Source organism: Anguilla anguilla, chromosome 9 (assembly GCF_013347855.1).
Source record: "Anguilla anguilla isolate fAngAng1 chromosome 9, fAngAng1.pri, whole genome shotgun sequence".
NCBI classification, from domain to species: domain Eukaryota; kingdom Metazoa; phylum Chordata; class Actinopteri; order Anguilliformes; family Anguillidae; genus Anguilla; species Anguilla anguilla.
The window spans coordinates 41,822,614-41,840,817 of record NC_049209.1 but is presented as its reverse complement, the minus strand read 5'-3'; the positions used below and the strand labels follow the sequence as shown (position 1 = coordinate 41,840,817).

General features: G+C 43.3%; 2 protein-coding genes across 4 annotated transcripts in view; one reads left to right on the top strand and one right to left on the bottom strand.

Moving 5' to 3' along the window:
• The window catches only part of zzef1 (zinc finger, ZZ-type with EF hand domain 1), a 45,010-nt gene extending 32,265 nt beyond the window's left edge, over nucleotides 1-12,745 (bottom strand). Inside the window, exons 1-18 of one of the 2 annotated variants that reach the window (XM_035434434.1) lie at nucleotides 12,161-12,745; nucleotides 11,010-11,154; nucleotides 10,630-10,824; nucleotides 9,403-9,586; nucleotides 8,903-9,102; nucleotides 8,457-8,667; nucleotides 8,117-8,233; nucleotides 7,382-7,560; nucleotides 5,873-5,971; nucleotides 4,635-4,726; nucleotides 4,177-4,322; nucleotides 3,263-3,368; nucleotides 1,954-2,169; nucleotides 1,421-1,521; nucleotides 755-924; nucleotides 515-648; nucleotides 321-391; nucleotides 107-221 (exon numbers count right to left, since the gene is read on the bottom strand). In XM_035434434.1, coding sequence (XP_035290325.1) covers nucleotides 107-221; nucleotides 321-391; nucleotides 515-648; nucleotides 755-924; nucleotides 1,421-1,521; nucleotides 1,954-2,169; nucleotides 3,263-3,368; nucleotides 4,177-4,322; nucleotides 4,635-4,726; nucleotides 5,873-5,971; nucleotides 7,382-7,560; nucleotides 8,117-8,233; nucleotides 8,457-8,667; nucleotides 8,903-9,102; nucleotides 9,403-9,586; nucleotides 10,630-10,824; nucleotides 11,010-11,154; nucleotides 12,161-12,577 — 2,898 coding nt within the window. In that variant the 5' untranslated portion in view covers nucleotides 12,578-12,745. The remainder of the gene's footprint in view (nucleotides 1-106; nucleotides 222-320; nucleotides 392-514; nucleotides 649-754; nucleotides 925-1,420; nucleotides 1,522-1,953; nucleotides 2,170-3,262; nucleotides 3,369-4,176; nucleotides 4,323-4,634; nucleotides 4,727-5,872; nucleotides 5,972-7,381; nucleotides 7,561-8,116; nucleotides 8,234-8,456; nucleotides 8,668-8,902; nucleotides 9,103-9,402; nucleotides 9,587-10,629; nucleotides 10,825-11,009; nucleotides 11,155-12,160) is intronic. The other variant, XM_035434435.1, reaches the window with a different exon arrangement.
• Nucleotides 12,746-13,906: 1,161 nt separating this feature from the next.
• LOC118236235 (neuferricin) lies at nucleotides 13,907-16,995 on the top strand. Of its 2 annotated transcripts, none has more exons than XM_035434438.1 (4): nucleotides 13,907-14,335; nucleotides 14,508-14,648; nucleotides 14,888-15,074; nucleotides 15,214-16,995. In XM_035434438.1, the coding sequence occupies exons 1-4, from the start codon at nucleotides 14,059-14,061 to the stop codon at nucleotides 15,389-15,391; spliced, it is 783 nt and encodes a 260-aa protein (XP_035290329.1). In that variant the 5' UTR covers nucleotides 13,907-14,058; the 3' UTR covers nucleotides 15,392-16,995. The 2 variants fall into 2 exon arrangements, with proteins under 2 accessions (XP_035290329.1, XP_035290330.1); XM_035434439.1 differs by having other exon boundaries at nucleotides 14,254-14,335; nucleotides 14,594-14,648.
• The last annotated feature ends 1,209 nt before the right edge of the window (nucleotides 16,996-18,204 follow it).

Here is an 18,204-nt window from a genome sequence, read left to right as displayed (position 1 = left end):
AATCCATTATTATTATCATCACTATTTATATGCAAATGCATACATTTCCCATAATGCATTGAAATTTTAAATCAATGTTGGCTTGCAGGGAACAAGCGAGGCTCACCTCACGCGTGGCCACATGGAGGAGGGTGTCCATGACCGTCAGGATGGGGCTGATGTCAAAATCGGCGGGGGCCCCTTTGGGTGGGAGCAGGAGCAGACCGCTGGGATCCTGATCGCTGCGCGGGACACAGGAGTTAGCGACCTCATCTGGCCTCTTTCGCAACGCGCACCGCGGCTGAGCGCAAGAGAAGCTAGCAATGCTACGCGGCGCTCACCTGAAGTAGCTGCACAGGGACTCGAAGGTCAGCTTCAGGGACTCCGGCTGGTCCTCGTCGGTGATGTTTTTCTGGAAGGGACGCAGAGAGAGGGGGTATTTTAAACCGCGCGGCGATCCGCTTCGACCGCGGCTAACGCCTCCGCGCCGGCGCCAGGCCCCCGAGGGAGGGGAGACTGGAGGACCGGTTCTCACCATCATGTTGAAGAGCTTGTCCCTCCGGCTCTGCTTGTCGGGGAAGAAGACGGCGGCCCCGTTCAGAATGGCCTTCACCGCCTCTTTCCTCAGCGCTTTCTCCACCGTGGTCTCACCGTCTGGACCGTCCACTACTGCTCAGTCACACACAAAACACTCATTAGAGCGCAGACCTTCAAAAGCGACGTTTAGACCACGTTTAATGGTTTTTAGAATGGGGGACGGTATCCGGGCCCTTACGGTCGCACAGGTGGCTGTAGAGCTCCCACACGGCCTCGGCGGGGTCGCGGTCCGCGCTGCAGGAGGCCGACTCCGCCCGCCGGCCCTCCCCCGGGCTGGGCAGCACGGGGAAGCAGTTCTGCAGCAGCTGCAGGAGCAGCACGCGCGCCCTCACCGCCTCCTCCCCCTCGCTGAGCGGACACAGGAAACGGGGTCAAATCCTGAGCGCTGTTTCACAAAGCAGCGCTAGCTGGATAGCAGCGCCGAGTAAAACCCGGAACAGCTCTTATTACTGCAGTCCGTGTTCCAGATTTGGGAGGGTTCCAGGTTTTACTCAGCGCAGTTATCCATCTAGCTCAGTAATCCCGCTTCGCGACACAGGGCCCTGGTCTCTCTATCATGCACACTAACGTGGATTATGCCTTGACAGGTAAAAGAAAGACAACATGCCAGGCTCCTGTCACAAACAGACCGACTCCCTCCTGCAAATGGCATAAAAACTCACATACTGCTACAAGGAGGACGTAGTACTGAAAAGTAACCAATAACTCCTGACAAATATGGACTTTTATTCTGAAGTATGAGTACGAGGTTGAGGTAATATATCATTATCATTATCATTATCATTATCAGTACATTATCTCCAACTCCACAGCCATGCTGAATGCTCTTCTTCCAGTAGAATACCTTTGCCTCAGTTTGCTGTAAAAGCTCCAGAACAGCTGCAGCTTCAGGCCGCTGAAGTCCAGCAGAAGCTTCTGTTTGAAGAGGGACATGTCCTGCAGCGCCTGAACAACCACAGTAACACAAAACACACTGTGACTTAGTACACTAGTAAACACAATTCCATCAAAACAACCTCGTACAAGGGGCCTCCAGTGGCGTAGCCCATAGAGCGCTTTCCACATGCTCATTGTGGCCGTGACGTCGGCGGTTCGAGTCCGACCGCCGACCTTTGTCGCACGTCTCTCCCTCTCTCTCCTCCTAGTTCTTCCTGTCTCTCTACACTATCCTGTCTAATAAAAGCTGAAAAAAGCCCAAAAAAATATATAAATAAAACAAAAAAAACAACCATGTACAAATATAAATGAAAATCATTCCTGGGATACATGAAGTTCAGATATCCTTTCTCTATTTTAGAAGTTTTAATTATTTCCTTGCGCCCTGATTTTGCCGTTTCTCAGTGGGCGGTAGCAGCAGTAGAGGGGAGGGAGCCGCACCATGTCCCGAGTCAGCTGCTGGATGAAGCAGAGCGTCTTCTTCAGCAGGTCCAGGCCGGTGATGACGCTGCCGTCCGCGCACTCCCCCTGCAGGGCCAGGTCGTCCGAGGCCAGGTGCTCCGCCCCGGGGCACAGGTACCCGCTGAAGCTGAGCTGCTGGATGCCCAGCCGCTCCGCGGTGTCCTGCCGCGGGCACAGGAACTTCATCATCAGGAACTGCGGAGGGAGACAGGAAGTGAGCGCAAAGGCACGGAGGGCCCCTCAAGCACTTCATTTCTTATAAAAGGTGGCAGTGGCAGCCTAGTCGCTGCTGATTGGTTGATAAGACAGCCAGTCAACAGAAAGGCATTGCAGCTTCCATGCGATTGACAAAAACAAATCAAATGATCACAAGGAAGCTGTATGACTTTGCTACTGATTGGCTGCCTTATGAACACCCAACAGAGAACAGTAGTGACGTGTTTTTCCATAGACGCATTTCACACGACCTCTGAAGTTTGGACGTTTGCTGCCGCATCAGGTATAATAAGTAAAAATGATTAAAAGAAAGGTAATACACCATATGGTGGCGATGACTGTTACTGCATTTGATAATTATCGTTGTGGTATATCGCCCAACCCTGTGTAGTACAGCATTACAGTTAGGGAACTGAGCTTGTAACTGAGTGGCTGCAGGTTTGATTCCCGAGTGGGATGCTGCTGTACCACCCTTGAGCAAGGTGTTTCAGGACATACTCAGCCATACAAATGGACTGCATGTGTGTGAAGCTCTTCAATCAGCAGTAATACATCATGTAGATCAGTGTTTCTCAACCCTGGTCCTGGGGACCCACTGCCCTGCATGTTTTAGATGGCTCCCAGCTCCAACACACCTGATTCAAATGAATGGGTCGTTATCAGGCTTCTGCAAAGCTTGATGACGACCCATTCATTTGAATCAGGTGTGTTGGTGCAGGGAAACATCTAAAACATGCGTCCCCAGGACCAGGGTTGAGAAAGACTGATGTAGATAACATACAGTAATACTGCTTCAGCACCATATGTGCAATTTAACTACAAATATGATCCCCAGCCAAAATTGGGAAGCATAACTTCATTCTTGTGGTTTCCATTAGCAACTACTAGGGCAACAGTTTGGTGTACATGCTGGGTTCCTAACTGGCCCGAGTTAAGTCATTCAGGAATGTAACATTTCATATAAGCCTCTCCTTAAATTCAGCACTCATGTAGGAACTCAAGACTGATTCTAAACTCTCTGCAGGAATGCATGAAGCAGGGCAGTCGGAGGATCGGTGGACTGGAGGGGCACCTTCACAATGCGACACTGCTGCAGCTTGATCTCAACGTCGTTCCAGTCGTCCTCCAGCTCAAACCAGCCGATGGGCTCGTCCTCTGACAGCTCCAAAACCTTAGTGCTGGGGAGTCACATAGACATACTCAGAACAGTTACAGGGCACATACTCTTGGTGATATTGTTTCAATAGTCATTCATAACCACACAAAGAATGCAAAATTGCATTGATTCCTGTTCAACATAAATTTTCGTATCACGGCTTTGTAAGACATTCGATGGCATTGTAAGAGGTTCGATTCTGACTGGTTAAAAAGTGGTCGTTATTACAGTGTAATGACTGCTCACACCAGATCTCACTGCAGTCTATGTAGCCAAGAGGTCGCTCTTGTGTCAATAACTAATTTTACCATCAACTCGGCAATACTGGAAAAAAGCGTGGAAAGAAGGAAAGTGTTAAAAGCTGATCCTGCTATGGGAACAGTGGTACTCCAATTCTGACCATCAATATCCAAAAAATTCTCCCTTTAACATGTCACACTTCACCATAAATGGAAACGTACAGTTAGATTTTTGTGTAGCACCCAAAATTCAGAATGTGTGCTAGCCCGCTTATGCTTGCAAGGAGACTATAAGCTGATGTTGTTTGTTGCCACAAATTGGGGCAGATAATTTATTTTTTATTTTTTGGAAAGCAGCATTGCTATATGGGGATATTGTACCGTGAACTTGTTTGAAAATAAGCCCTAACTGGGCGTATTTTGTCACACCTCCCTAGCTGTACATTGTTCCTCACATAATTACTGTCTTTTGCAGCCAAGTAATTCAATATCATAACTGAAGATTCAAAAATGAGTAAGCCAGGGTTGTGTGTTCAAAACAAAAAAAGGGAACGCTATTATATGATATGATATTTTAACTGATGGCCTTACTTGTCTTTTACAAAATCTTTGTAGTTCTTGTAGTCCCAGGAATCATATTTCTTAAACCTCTTGAAGTGCTTGTCGGCGTCAAACGAGTCCGCTTCGTTATAGGCGAACACAAGACCACATTTGGCACCAATCGCTCCTTTGCGCACCTATAATGAGTAACAATAGTCTGAGACAAATGCTTGCTGGATTTAAAATAAGCACTATGGCAACGTTACAAGACAATTTATTTTGAGCTATTGTTATTCAGTATGAACAATACAATAATACAATAGAGCATTTATCCCCAAGGGACAGTTGTAGATAAAAGGGTAATTGTAGTACAGTTGTGAAGGTGTCTAGTAAGCAAGGAGTAACTCAATCTATTCATTTTTGTAATCGAGGTCAAACCCAACAAGAGGTGCAGCGGTTAAAAGGCCATAGGAATTTTCTAGAATCAGGAATGAGAGGCCGTGACTCACTTTGATTTTTATCTGAGTGATTTGGAAACTGGTCTGGTCCTCTGTTGATAAGATTACGCTGGCCTTTTTCTTGCCACTCTCTGTGAGGAAACCTGAAAGCAACACAATTTACATACAATTCATATTGACACTGGCAGGGATAAAATGGCTAAATGTGATTAAAAGCAACACAGATGTGGTTTAACATGACGTTGAAACTTTTGGAGGATAACGAGAAATAATCATGAAAACAAATATGACAAAAAATAATTATGAAAACCCAACTCTTGGCATTGAAAGTTGCAGCCAAGTTGGATCACACCATGACTTGACAGAATTGTAAAATAAAACCAGTACACTAATAATAACAATAACCAAGTGCAATAATCACATAAAAATATGCCATTAGCTCTGCGGTAACTTATTTTCTTTACAGCTTAGACTTCTGCTTGACTCTCCCACTCTACCAAGTGCAAGCACGCAACTAAATATGGTTACCCCCCTAGAACCAGCGCCCCTGAATTATTACCTAGAGGCCTAACCTGTCCCAGCAACAAAGGTCTAAATACAGAAACATGGACAGAAGGGGGAGGGACCCATCGCCTGGCACTGGTCCACCATTAAGCACAACACTGCTCTCAGATCACGGAATGCTCAGCAGGAGTGAAAGTAGCGTTCTGCTGGTGACAGTCTGACTAAATAATTTACTCCATTTTCTAAAATGGGGGAAAAACTGCCTCCTGTTGGGGAAGCTTTGTAAATTAGTCATGGGTTTGACTTTGAGATTTTCTCAGCCAATGTAAACATGAGGAAACTGGTGTAAAAAGGCCTTTCATTCAACCTGACTCACCCATTTCACTGTGCGGCAAAAAAGACTGAGTATAAGTCTACAGTACCATAAGCCCTGGATAATCACTGGACGAATATTTAAGGCCAAAATTTATTTTTCATGTCGAAAAAAGTGTGGGTTATTTCAACAAATAACTACTTTATTTAATTCATAATCATTATTCTCTGCTCAAAAGTGAGATTATTGGGGGGAAATCGCATGGCTAACTTATTCCCGAACAAGGAAAGAAGACACGTGGAAATCCATCTTACATATCCAATACAAGAAAGAATCTTGAAAATATGATAAGGAATAGAGGAGTCACAATCAATCCAGGAGCCATTATATTTCATAACTAATAGAGATCTGAGGCAGCGTGCAGGTTACTGGAGACAACAGAAAGATGCTGAGCGGGTCATGGCGGCCCTACCGTCGCCACTGGAAGGTTCCGTCAGCATGTTCTCCGGGCCAGACTTCTCCTCCTTCCCCTTCACGTCACAGGCCTGCAGATGCAGCTGGATGGGCTTCCCTGCGCAAGGGCACAAAATCACAGGAGACAACTTCAAAGACCTCGTCCGCCATTAACAACCGCCAATCGCTAACTATGGCAGAGGAGCGCTGGAGGAGGGTAGGAACCACGCTCAAGTTGGATGTGAACAGCAATTGTAGGGTGGTTTACAGAAGCGTGCCCCTTATCAGACTGTGTTTACGGTGCTGACAGGGAGTCAGAAAGGTCTGATAAACAGACAGTGCTACGGCCCCAATACTGCACAGTTGCAATCATTCTGCTGCATCAGCAATATGCGAACCTTAGGTTTGCCATATACAGCCTAATCGTGTTTGCTGTTGTTGGAAAGCTGATGTCATGGGGAACAAGTTTGTGTCATTGCTGGTGTGGATGCTGACAAAAGATCTGGGAACAGCATTTAAAAGTAAACAGAAGGTAATGCAAGTTATCTATGAGTCAGCAGCCAGTTGTACTACAATGATTAACCTGGTTTGATAGACCTGTTGGTCTGTAGTAATTGCGTCTTTCTCTGATGATTTGCTGTTTTTCTTTGATCCTTGAGTAAAAGTACAATGGTCTGAGGAGGCTCGTCAATACGACCCGCTGCGTGACATTCGTGTTTAGCTATTTCACCACATTTTGCAGTGCACATTATCTATTTCTATTACTGAACACACAGTATAATAAATTACATCCACTTAAACCTGGCGTTCTTCCTCTAAACCGCTACAGACCCAGCAGTCTTAAGGTCCTAACCTACATTTAGAGCTCAGGATATCTGTACCCTGAAATCACTTGCCTATACACTAGTGCCATCGCAAAACACACAATTGTATCTTTAAGGCCTACACGAGCCAGAGGCACATCCATGTCTGTAAAGACACATAGCGATCTGTACAGAGCCATACAGGCAGCAAGAGGCTGTAGCCCCTCATTTGCAGTCTAATGTATGTATGTGAAAGGAATCTGAAAGGAATTTATTGAAAGGATAACCCCTTGAGACGTAGCATCTCATTTTCAAGGGGGTCCTATAGACACAAATACAAAATTATAAAACACATACAAAAAAAACAGCATTACATAACAAACATACACTGCAAATACACAGACACAGACAGCTCGCTCACCCTCTGTGTATAACTGCTTGCACAGAGGAAAGGTTAAAACGTTGTTTTGCAGTCAGATAACCGAGATAACATTAAACGAATCCCGTTCCAGCAGCACCGGGTAACACTATACGCGTTCCTTCTCCACTGGGATGCTTCTGCTGTTCGGCGAAGCTAAGGGGATTCTTACACCAGCATCACAACAACAGCGCGGTGAGCATTAACATCAAATCTACTGACCAGCTGACATCCAGTGCTTAACATTTTACGGTGGCTTTTGCAATCGATTCTTTTTACTCCATCTCTGGAAAAGGAGGAGGCTTACAGTTCTTGTAGAGCAGCTTGAGTCTGACGGAGGCCATGGAGGAGATGAGAGAGGAGGCACGGTACTCGGAGTCCAGGTGGTCGCTGATGCTGGACAGGGACAGGATGACCTTGGCCACGCTGCCCCGGGCCAAGGCGAAGGCCAGCAGGGTCAGCTCCGCCTCCGGGCTCACACAGCAGCTGAGAGGCACACACACACACACACACGCAAACGGCACGTTTCACACAGCTCAGAGGAGGTTCAGAAAGAAGACTAAATCCAGCAATCAAAGACTAAACCCAGGGATACATAATTGCCATCACCTCTGCCTTACACTACACGAAAGACCACTCCTGATAGCTGCAATAATCCACTTTGTATTTCATAACGGAAGACTTTAATGGGTTCCTCAAATAATGTAATTTCTTCAAGATAAATGACCAAAAACCATAATGAAAAATATATACATAACACATATTTTAAAATACATCATTTTAAAAAACAAGAAAGCATAAACATCTAAAATCTCTGCTGACTCCTACATTATAATTTCCCAGTCAGTGAATTAGTTCATACAAACTGGTAGACTTTTTTTGACAAGTACAAATCTGGACTGATGACATCCACCTGTCTGGCCTAACTAGTCCCTGATATGAGGTTTCTTCCCATTCAGTGTGCTGCATTATATATGTTTTACTGATTCATGAATGAAAATAAAGAACTGATAGATAATTGTATTGCGTAAGTTGCCATTACTCAGCTATCCTGAGGAGAAACCCATCCACTTCCTCCAGAATGTTGGGTGAGAAGAACTTGGGAAACTCAGTCGAGCCAGGAGTTAAGGACAGAGGAGGCATGTGCTGCAAGGCTTTCCTGATGGGAAAAAAAAACAAACAGAATTATTCACACATGCTGGAAAAACAGCAAAAATGGGTACCAGAAACGACCCCACTGCAAGGAGGCTTGCTTACAGTTCCTAAACGTTTTCGCTTGTCTAATGTACAGATTTGACCTCGAGGGTCTAAGACGTGTAATTGGCTTCACGCGCATCAGACAGACCCCCGAAAAGAGGAAAGGCGATGAGGGGGAGACTCACTGCGTGCTCTGAAGGACCGTCTGTGCCAGCACCGGGTTGGTCTCCATAGAGGCGGTCACAAGGGAGGTCAGCAGAGAGAGGTACCAGATGGCTGAGGCGTCCGACACAGACACCTCCTTGTTCTTGGTGATCTGGTAGCCCATGGTTTTCAGGCCGTGGATGCGTGTGTCACAGCCGTCGCTGAGGCAGCGCTTGATGTTGATCTGAACATCTGAAGAAAAGACAAGAAGAAGAAGGGGCAGTCAACAAAAACCAGAATAACAACATGAAGAAGATCAACCTCATACATCCTGTTAGATGCTGGGGGTTGTTTCAGCAGAAAGTGGCATCTTCAGCTCGTAAGAGAAAAACAGCCAGAGTCAACAAAAGAGAACATCAGAATGAAGAGCGTGAGATTTCTCATCCCGGAAGTCAGAGCAAAGACGGATGGAGCCAGGTCCACTCACAGGGGTGGCTGATGTTGGCGTTCTCCAGGAGCGCTACGTAGCCCGTGACGTTGCTGGGGATGCGGATGTCCCGGATCTCCTGCAGGCACCGCCGGTTCTTCCCCACGGCGACAGACACCAGCTGGGGCATGTAGCTGTGATCGTTCGAGGCCACCGCAATGGCCAGCCGCCTCAGCACCACATCCGGCTTCATTTTTAACCTGCAGGAAATGACACGTTGCATGCGTTACAGGGTAAAATACAGTTGAACGGCTTCTAATACTTTCTCCAATTTAATAGAAAAGTTGCTGTTTTCTGTGATCTTCTTAGCCCACCGTATCCCATTGGGACAAAGCCAATAGTGTTTAGCTGCAGGAGGCTCCCAAATGCAGTCCGCTAATAACACGGCCTATAGGCAAGCTAGTAGCATTCTAGACCATAGTGTGAACACCTATTAGCGCTGAGTGAAACAGGAACGCATGCATACAGCTGAGCCATAAATATAATCAAAGCAGCCTTGCCTAATCCAGTGCGATCGGGCGCTTCCATCGGACTGCCAAAACGAGGACGTTTCTCCGTTCGTCATCTTGTAGACATCAGCAGCACTGGACGAGGCCTCGATGGAGCTGAAGCACTGGGTGACTATTTTGACTTGGTCCACCTCAGGGTCACGGTTCAGCTCAGCTCTGTACTGGATGTCCAAGTCTGAGAGGGGGAAAATGAGAAAATCTGAAAACATGTCATCAGAAATAAATATATTCATCACTCTCACTTGATTTTAGGACATCCCAATGGTATATCAACTGATAACTCAGACACCTATCATTTGCTACACACAAATGAATACAATTGTGCAGAGTAACGTACAATACAGGCCTGCAGTTGAACCTGGGGGATACTGCACTGTTTATTCTACGCTGTTTTACTTGGGTTTCCATGCTCACATTTTCCGAGTAAACAAATTCAAAGCGGATGGTATGCAGCGACTTGTCGTTTATGTAAAAGCAAACAAACAAAAAAACACACTGGGGGTCTTGGCAGATAAAAGCCAGCAAAATAAGCTCTCTGACACCCACAACATGCACAGTCTTCCAGTGAAACAGCAGACTGCTCTGCTGGTGGACCATGGTCCATCTCAGGTGGCTGGAAGTGTTTTAAAGACTACTAAAATTGTGCAGAGGCAGTCACACTGCATTACTAGATTATACTAACTCCAAGCTGGTAAAAACTGAATATGTACCCGATATGGGGCCAATTTCATTCCAATTCAGTAAATTCAGGAACAGAACTGAAATTGAATTCCATCCATCATCTAGGCCTATACCGACTTGAAATTGAATTCATTAACTGAATAAATTCAAATTGGACATTGTTGCCATTTTTCAATTCAAGAACTGAATTTTAATTTTCAATTTAATTGACTGAATTGACATGTCTTTGACCCCAAACCTGGTACATACATTAGGTACATCCAGTATGAATTGTACTTTGGAGGGCTTGGATACATAGCACACAAATTGACAATAAACTACCTCAAATCAGTGCTTATGTTCGCTAATAGAATTTTACAGAGGGAGAATGTTTTAGTTTGCTTAAGGAGGTGCCTTGTTCTCCATCAAAGTGAACCACCAATGAAACACCAAAGACAAATGGGTACCAGAGAAAAATTAACTTAGATACATGCAAAAGCTGAAAAGGAAACTTAATAAGAAACCATTTCACTGAAGTGACCAAGTGCAAAGTTTTACCCTTCTCTTTCTGAAGAAGGAACTCCAAGTAGTCCTGCACAACAGAAGACCGCATGCTGCAGATGCTGTTGTAGCTCTCCAAAACAGGGAAAGGAATGGCACTGCTGGGGATTCTGTTGCGATGCAGGAATTTAAGTATCTTGGATGCATGTGCGCCCAGGCGGTCTTTCGACTTGGAGAAGATATCAACAAATCCTGAAAAACAAACAAGGTTTATTAAATAATGGCAAATGCATTGCTGTGGCGCAACCATAATCCCATCCTCGCGTGCTCTCAGCCTCTCAAGTGCAAAAGCCGAGTTGCCCGGTGGAATTTTACTCGTTAAGATCTGCATATAAAGGCACACGTTTTCCCCATAGCTTTAATAAACCAAATTTTACCTGGGGTGAGGGAGCAAGCTTGCAGCTGTCTGATGACATGACTAAGTTCTCCTTGCAGATTGGCCCCATTGCAGTTCTTTAAAGCCATCAGCATATTCTCTACATCCACAATGCCATCGCCCTCTGCATCAAACTGCCCAAAAGCCTGAGACCGGGAACAAAAACGAGAAAGATCAACAACAGTCCTCCGTTGTGACACAAACCAACAGATCTGACAGTCAGCGCCACAAACATGACAAAACCTGTTACAAATAAAAGAAGTTCTGACACTCAAGACATCAAGAGGGATAACTGAAAAATCACTTATTGTTCTGAGCCCTAATGGCCATTGAGTGATTTGGTTCTGGTTCTTTAATAGAAGACATCTAGATATATGTACTTCAAACTTAACTTTGTGCAGGAAACAACATGAAAGCATGCGACTTCTTCTCTACAGAAAACTCAGTCACCTTACATGTAAAACAAGGTATGCAGCAGCTACTGTATTTTCAATAGAACGTATTATTGAAGCAGACAAAGGAATTCATACAACTGGACGTTGCAATAGACACAATTAAGTGGTTTTGTAATCTACCCAGATTGTGCTTACTATGTCAGACATGTTGCAAGACAGTGACTTTAAGTAATACGACATATTATTATGCTAATTAAGTACCTGAGCTCAAAACTTGAAGGCTGTAGTTTAGTTAGGTCGTTGTACACATAAATCACTGGCATTATGTCCACTTTAATAAATATATAATATGCCAATGGTAAGCCCTGTCAGTGCGTGACAAGAAACGGGGATAAAAGGCGCATGTCAAGCAAATAATAATGGGTTCAGGTATATGGCTAACTAGGTAGCTAAAAGGAGCTAACTCCGCGACTTGTTTTACAAGTAACTTGGCTAGCTAGGTTAGTCGTGGGAAACCATGTAGTGTTCGTTTGCAAACTAACAAACTACCACCAAACCAGACTAGCAGAACGAATAGCAAGATAGCTGAGTTATAACATTATTGACAGTTATGCCATCGTATAATATATGGTGGCAATATGTTGGCAGTATTCTAATCATCCGTATTAGTAGCGAGCTAGCAAATCGATAGCACACAGCAGACGTTAACTACTTATTCTCCAATGTCAGGCTAAAGTAGTGCAATAGAAACACACACCTCTTCGCACTCTTCTCTTGGAGCGTCCCTGCTCTCCAGCATCTCGCAGAATTGTTCCACGGTCACCGACTCCTCTCCACGGCTAAGTCGTTCTTCCAGCCGCCGCACCAATGTACTTTCGTTCCGAGTCAGGACCGATTCGGAAATGGCGACCCACGAATCGCTCATGCGGGCCGTTGCCTCTCTCAGCTTCACTTGCTCTAGTAAAGCTCCAGGGGTTGGAAGCCCACAGCCTGGTGCTGGAGGGTTATTCGACCCCCTTCCGCCAGCTCCAGTGCCAGATCCTCCGCCACTTACAGCACCGCCGCCGCCCGTGGCCCCAGAGGCCGGGCTGCCCCCTGCAAACCCAGGGCTCTCGGTTTCAACGTCCTCCTCGTCTCCACTACCCCCTCCACAGCCGCTCTCTGCGTTCCCCATATTGTTCAGCGGCCTCGGGCTTTCGTCGGGTTTTCAGCCGCCCGGTTAGCGAAGAAAAATGGTCAGTTTCTGGCTTGGGCTTGTCAAAACCACAGCTAGCCCGAACTGTGTTCTTCCGTTGCCACTACCGCATTGACGTACAGTACGTGCATACGTCATTAATCCTGAGAAAACTTTGAACCCAGTTCGCGATGACGGTAGTCCCTCATCAGCTGACTACAATTGTATTTCGTTGTTATATAGGTAGTTGTTATACTGCTGACTACACACTAAATTGTAAACTAGCTCACAGAATAGCATACATAGTCACTAAACTTTAAAAATGGCGTTCCTAACAAACCAACAGTTTAAGAGCTGTTTCAGCATTGCTAATTTTGTCTGAAACATTCCAATCATTCCGATGAGTAGGCTAGGCTACTGTCCCTGAAACTATGATTTCATTAGTTACCATAACCAATTTGTAAACGCTCTTAATTTGTAAACATTTGCGATGTGTTTCTCCTTTTGTCTTTGGTTTTTGCTTGCGGTACGATGATCTCCCCATTTGTTATAGTTTATAGTGTATTATGACTTCGGGGAAAACTAAAAACCCGTGTTGTGGCGGTCTTGATAGTACTCGGGTCGAGAAACCATTCTAGATGCACACTTTTTGTTTACATAACCTGGGGTTTTTGTCCTGTAAGCACTATAAATAAGGCGTTTTGACATCAAGATTATAGAGCCTGTAATTCAAGTTCCTCAAGACACATAGAAAAAATAAGTACAAACAAAATAATATTTTCCCTCTTACCATATATGGAAGGAAACACAGAATATTTAAAATGGTTCGGCCTTTTTTGATATCCAATAGAACACGTAATTTTACTGCATATTTTCAGGGTCAATTAAATGAATCAGAAAACAACCATCATTCACTCGCCTGCTTCTTTGGCAAACGTACAATTCACTATGTGGGGCAAGTGCACTTGGTAAAGTATTTTCCTCAACAACTTGAACATATGCAGTACATAACAGTCATTTAGAAAATTAATTAGCTAAATTAATTGCTTCAGCTATTTATTTTTTAAAGGAACAGTATCATGAGTAGACAGAGCCATTTGTCTGCTATTTTTACATTTGATATTGATACTGAATCAGCATTTTTTAAATTTCTGAATAACATTTACATGTTTTCAAATATCAGCCACTTATTAAAATAAACAAATGAACGACAGGTGAGTGGTGCATCCAAAATACACACGATCTTTGATTTTAAAATACGGGAACAGTAAACGGAAACCATCGATTACTAAACAGGAAATGAGTTACACATGGTTCCTATCCGGACTACAGACTTCCCTTTTGTAGTTCCTAGGTTCAAAAGTGACTTGATGTCAGGTAGAAAAACTGCAGTATGATTTCCTGAAATACATCGATGTTAGCGATGGTTTGAGCAAGCTACGATAGCTAATTCTGTTTTCAACTTGTTCGCTACCTACATTATGTTAAAATATTTCATTCTAACGGTAATCTCTGCATCTATTGTCTTTCTGAGCGTACACTATGATTTAGATAGTATTTATGAAAATACAGTGTCCCTCTTATTTTCGGTCGGAAGACGCAAAGAAGAAGTACGCCTTTTGGGAGAAAACGATCTTTCGTTGTATAACGGCGAATCGGACAGCAACGGACTTTACCTTTCAGTACTGGGACAGGTGTTTGATGTTAGTCGAGGGCGGGAGCACTATGGACCAGGTGGTGGTTACCATTTGTTTGCAGGTAAATCCTCGATTATTTTGCAGTCGCAGTCGGTAGCCTTTTAAACAAAGCTATAATGTTCATGGATGGAGAGAAGTGTAGAGAGATCAAAAATGTACGAAACCAAAATTCTATGCTGATTATTGATCAGATAGGATTATGACTGCTGCGATGTTTGTGGTGTTGCTTTCAGGTAAAGATGCGTCACGTGCCTTTGTGACAGGGGATTTTTCAGAAACTGGACAAACAGATGACCTATCTGGTCTCTCCCCTGAACAGATAGTGGCTCTGTTCGACTGGCTGGCCTTTTATCAGAAGGAATATAAACCAGTAGGTAAGTGTGATAGTATCCAAGTTACCTCATGTGTTGTCAATACAGTAAATAGAAAAAAGCTTATGTGTATGATCTGTACACAAGACAGAAGAAAAAATCTTGGTAAGATCTGCAGCCCTTCAGAATATTTCACAGTGAACATATTTTGGAAGTCATTGCTCCCTGCAACAAGTTAGTAATTACCAACAATGCCAATTTCAGAAACAAGATCATTATTTAATCCTATTGCCTATTTTAAGGCAGGCTGATTGGACGATACTACAGCGAGAACGGGGAGCCCACAACAGCATTACGGGAGGTTGAGGAGGTTCTGGCGGAAGGACTGAAACTCAAGGCTGAGGCTCAGGCTCAGAAAAAACGCTTCCCTTCCTGTAACTCCGCTTGGAGTGATGCCAGCAGTGGAAGGGTGTGGTGCTCCACAATGAGGTAGGCTACAGGTTCGCTCTTGAAATGCCCTTCTCGGCAACGCCTTGTTCAAAATGCAAGAGTTGCAAGCTCTCTCTGAGAGTCTGTCCTGCCGTTGTGGACAGTCCTCAGAAGTTTTCCCCATCTTCTCTCCTTGTAGTGGCGGGGTGCACAGGAGCTGGGTTGGTGTCCCCAGGAAACTTTTTTCCCTCGAAAGCTGGAGCTTCCGCTGCGTGTGTGTACAGAGCGAAGACCCGACAGCGCTGAACAGCCCCCTTCTACAGGAATATGAGGACTGCCCCTCCCTCGCAGAGTCCTGCCCTGTCAACACCTTGTGAACATGTACACCCCTCGTATTCAAGCACAGCTTTGAATAAGAGACTATGGATTGGTGTTTCCTAAACTCACAGCAAAGTGCTCCCGTGTGTGTGCTGGATTTTCAAGACCTACATTTATGCACTTCCCATAATTACATCCTGAAACCAGTTTGAACAGAATACTTACTTGGAATGTTGTCATTTGCTTTATCTTTGAAATATTTATTTTAAAGTTTGGTTTCAGTGTCCATACTTTCAGGATTTAGGGCCAACAATGATTTTTGTGACATGATATTGATACCTTTAAAATTTTTCTAATCGGACCATTGGTTATCAGAACTGATCTGACTCACTGGCAGGTTCAACGTGGATTTGGGTTAATCTATGTAAGCATGTACATCTATTTTGGATACAAGGGGCGGAAACTAATCTTAAATGCCTCATTCTGTGCAATCAACAGTTTGCTATCTTTGAAAGACAGCATACCCAGCAAGGCTCCAGACCTTTTTTTATGAGCCCTTATATAGAGAAAATGGAACAATCCAATGGAAAAGGTGCTAGATATATATTTTTTCTCTCACTTGGGGAAGCTGCTCAGCTGGTGAGCTGGTAAACAACATTCCACACATTCAATAGTAGTCGCCAAAGAACAGGACACTAATGGAACTGCAAGTGCTATTGTTGCAGTGACATGCTGGCAAACATTTCTAATGGTAAAATGTCAGGCTGTATACATGTACAGATAGGTGACATCTGCTATTAGAAACTAACTGCATCGTAGTCACCATTTCAGTTAAATGAATACTAGTCTATACACTGAATGATAATGTACTTTTGGGAATAGAGGAACAAATACTCATTTATTTTAGAATTTTTAACTTTTAGGTTTAATTGTAAATCTTATGATAATATTTGAACTATTTATGCTCAAGGTAATTGATCAATCAAGAAAAGATAAAATATAGATTTTTCTGATTATAGTTCGTAACTATTGCACTTTTGTAAATGGAAAATACTCAGGTATTTTAATTTTCAGGTTTAATTTCACTGTATAAAAGTAGATTTCTGATCAAAATATGGAATGAAAGAAACATGAAATAAACAGATTGAGCTGGGATTTTTAAAGCTGTGGATATTGCAACTATGTCTCCTGGGATTCTCAGGTAGAGACAATCCAAAGTGAGCAATATAATAAATACCAGTAGAAGCAAAGAAAACCTTGTACTTCAAGCGTCAATCAGATTTGATTTGTGAATTTCCTTCAATACCATTACTCCAAGCTCTTGTCCCTTTATGCCTGCATATTAATTTTCACATCTGTTGGAATTTGCTGACAAATGCTTACTCAAATGAGTCTTTATATTTGTGATCATTGTCACATTGTCTTGCATTATAAGTCACCTACCATTTACGCAGAAACCCGTCTGCTGTTGCAAGACACAGTTCATACACTCAACATGAATTTGGTCTCACACATACACACAATCTCCGGTAATCCACAGGTATTAATATAAAAAGACCACTTTAATTGAGCATTGCTGTGCACTCAAACTTGTTCACTCCAACATGTAGGGAGACGAAACATGGATGGCAGTTATTCTGAAAAATAAATGTGAGTCAAAGTTGCTGTTCTTTTTTTTTTTTACGACCTTTATGTAAAGTTGTCCTCCCTTTTGTTCCAGGAATACTAGAGGGAGGGACAGGCTGAATATCTGAGCTAACAGATACTATACAATGTGCATAAAAGATTAACAATGTGCATAAAAGATTAACAGAGGCAAGTTAAGTTTGTCACATTGACAAAAAGCACAAACTGCATTAAGTACAAAACAGTTGTAGTGGTCAAAAATATTATACATTTATCTGTACAATTTAACATCTAGAGCGGACCATTAACCCCACCCCATTCTCCCTCCCAAAATGATCAGAAATGTCTTGTAAATTTGATAAAGTGCACCAGCTTAGCCTAGCTATAAGGAGAATGTAAAGTAATTCATGAAGGGTTACAAAGCCACTTGATGCAAATTTGACGGACTTTAACGATAACTTCTTAGAGTGACAAATCAACATAGTTAAGGCTCAGAATGAATGGAATGTATACTTTGCTGACCTGGGGAAAACGTGATGTCATGTTTAAAATGTGAGCAACAAATGAAGACTAAAGTTTTAGTCTCATTATCAAAAGGCTAGGATTGGTTACTCTGTATTTCCAGAACTAATTCCCAATTCTGGAATATTCCCATACACAGCTAGAAACTGGGTCACACTGACTGGAGATGAGCAAACAAATGAGCCATTATTTAATAAGTGTATGATTCATGTGATATAGCACAGAAAAGAGTACATTAAGAGTAAATTAATAATAGTCCACTGATGATGCGTTATTTCCATTCCATGGACATTATACCATGTTTCTTTAAAGTTTTAATTTTAAAAGCAAGATATAGTAAGCACTGCAAAGGATTCTGGTGATGGTGCATTTTTATATACTGTACTTCTGTATCTTTTTTAGTGTCTTATCAGTATTGCAACCACTAAATCGTTAGTTCAAAGGGGCCTATAATTAGAGTAGTTATAATTTTAAATTAAAGCTCAATTTTTAGGGTTCAGGTTTTGGAATCACCTTTTAACCAGAATGTAATACCCAAAACATTTTAGGTATATCTTACTGGCAGGTAAGGTTCAATGTTTAATTTTGACCATTATGTGACTTTCAAGATTCTTAAGTACTCCCCATCAATAGTAGGGGTGATTAACCCCTTACACCCCTCACCCCCCCCCCCCCACACACACACAGCCCCCCCACCCCTTTGCAAAACTCCCCCAACCAGCTC